General features: G+C 66.9%; 1 protein-coding gene across 1 annotated transcript in view; it reads left to right on the top strand.

Moving 5' to 3' along the window:
• Positions 1 to 705, top strand: part of ZBTB12 (zinc finger and BTB domain containing 12) — a 1927-nt gene extending 1222 nt beyond the window's left edge. Inside the window, 1 exon segment of the mRNA XM_010833344.1 lies at positions 1 to 705. Within this exon segment, the coding sequence (XP_010831646.1) occupies positions 1 to 659 (659 nt within the window). The 3' untranslated portion in view covers positions 660 to 705.
• Positions 706 to 729: the final 24 nt, after the last annotated feature.

Here is a 729-nt window from a genome sequence, read left to right as displayed (position 1 = left end):
GCCACCTTGGGGAGCTGGCCCAGAGCAGCGTGCCTCCCAGCACTGTGGCCCCACCGCAGGGCGTGGTTAAAGCCTGCTACAGCCTGTCTGAGGACGCGGAAGGGGAGGGCCTGCTCTTGATCCCTGGAGGCCGGGCCAGTGTGGGGGCCACCTCAGGCCTCGTGGAGGCAGCAGCGGTGGCCATGGCTGCCCGGGGGGCGGGGGGCAGCCTGGGGGCAGGGGGCGGCCGGGGACCCCTGCCCGGAGGCTTTTCCAGCGGAAATCCCCTAAAGAACATCAAGTGCACCAAGTGCCCGGAAGTGTTCCAGGGCGTGGAGAAGCTGGTCTTCCACATGCGGGCGCAGCACTTCATCTTCATGTGCCCGCGCTGCGGCAAGCAGTTCAACCACAGCAGCAACCTCAACCGCCACATGAACGTGCACCGCGGCGTCAAGTCGCACTCGTGTGGCATCTGCGGCAAGTGCTTCACGCAGAAGTCCACGCTGCACGATCACCTCAACCTCCACTCGGGAGCGAGGCCCTATCGCTGCTCCTACTGCGACGTGCGCTTCGCTCACAAGCCGGCCATTAGGCGGCACCTCAAGGAGCAGCACGGCAAGACCACAGCCGAGAACGTGCTGGAGGCCAGTGTGGCTGAGATCAATGTCCTCATCCGCTAGCGAGGCGGGCGCCGGGGCCCTGGGCCAAGTGGGGAGGGGCTCCCTGGTCCAGGGGAATAGGGGGGGGGGG

Source organism: Bison bison, unplaced genomic scaffold, assembly GCF_000754665.1.
Source record: "Bison bison bison isolate TAMUID 2011002044 unplaced genomic scaffold, Bison_UMD1.0 scf7180017863415, whole genome shotgun sequence".
In the NCBI taxonomy this organism is placed as follows: domain Eukaryota; kingdom Metazoa; phylum Chordata; class Mammalia; order Artiodactyla; family Bovidae; genus Bison; species Bison bison.
The sequence above is the reverse complement of the archived record's forward strand: the minus strand, read 5'-3'. Positions and strand labels throughout refer to the sequence as shown.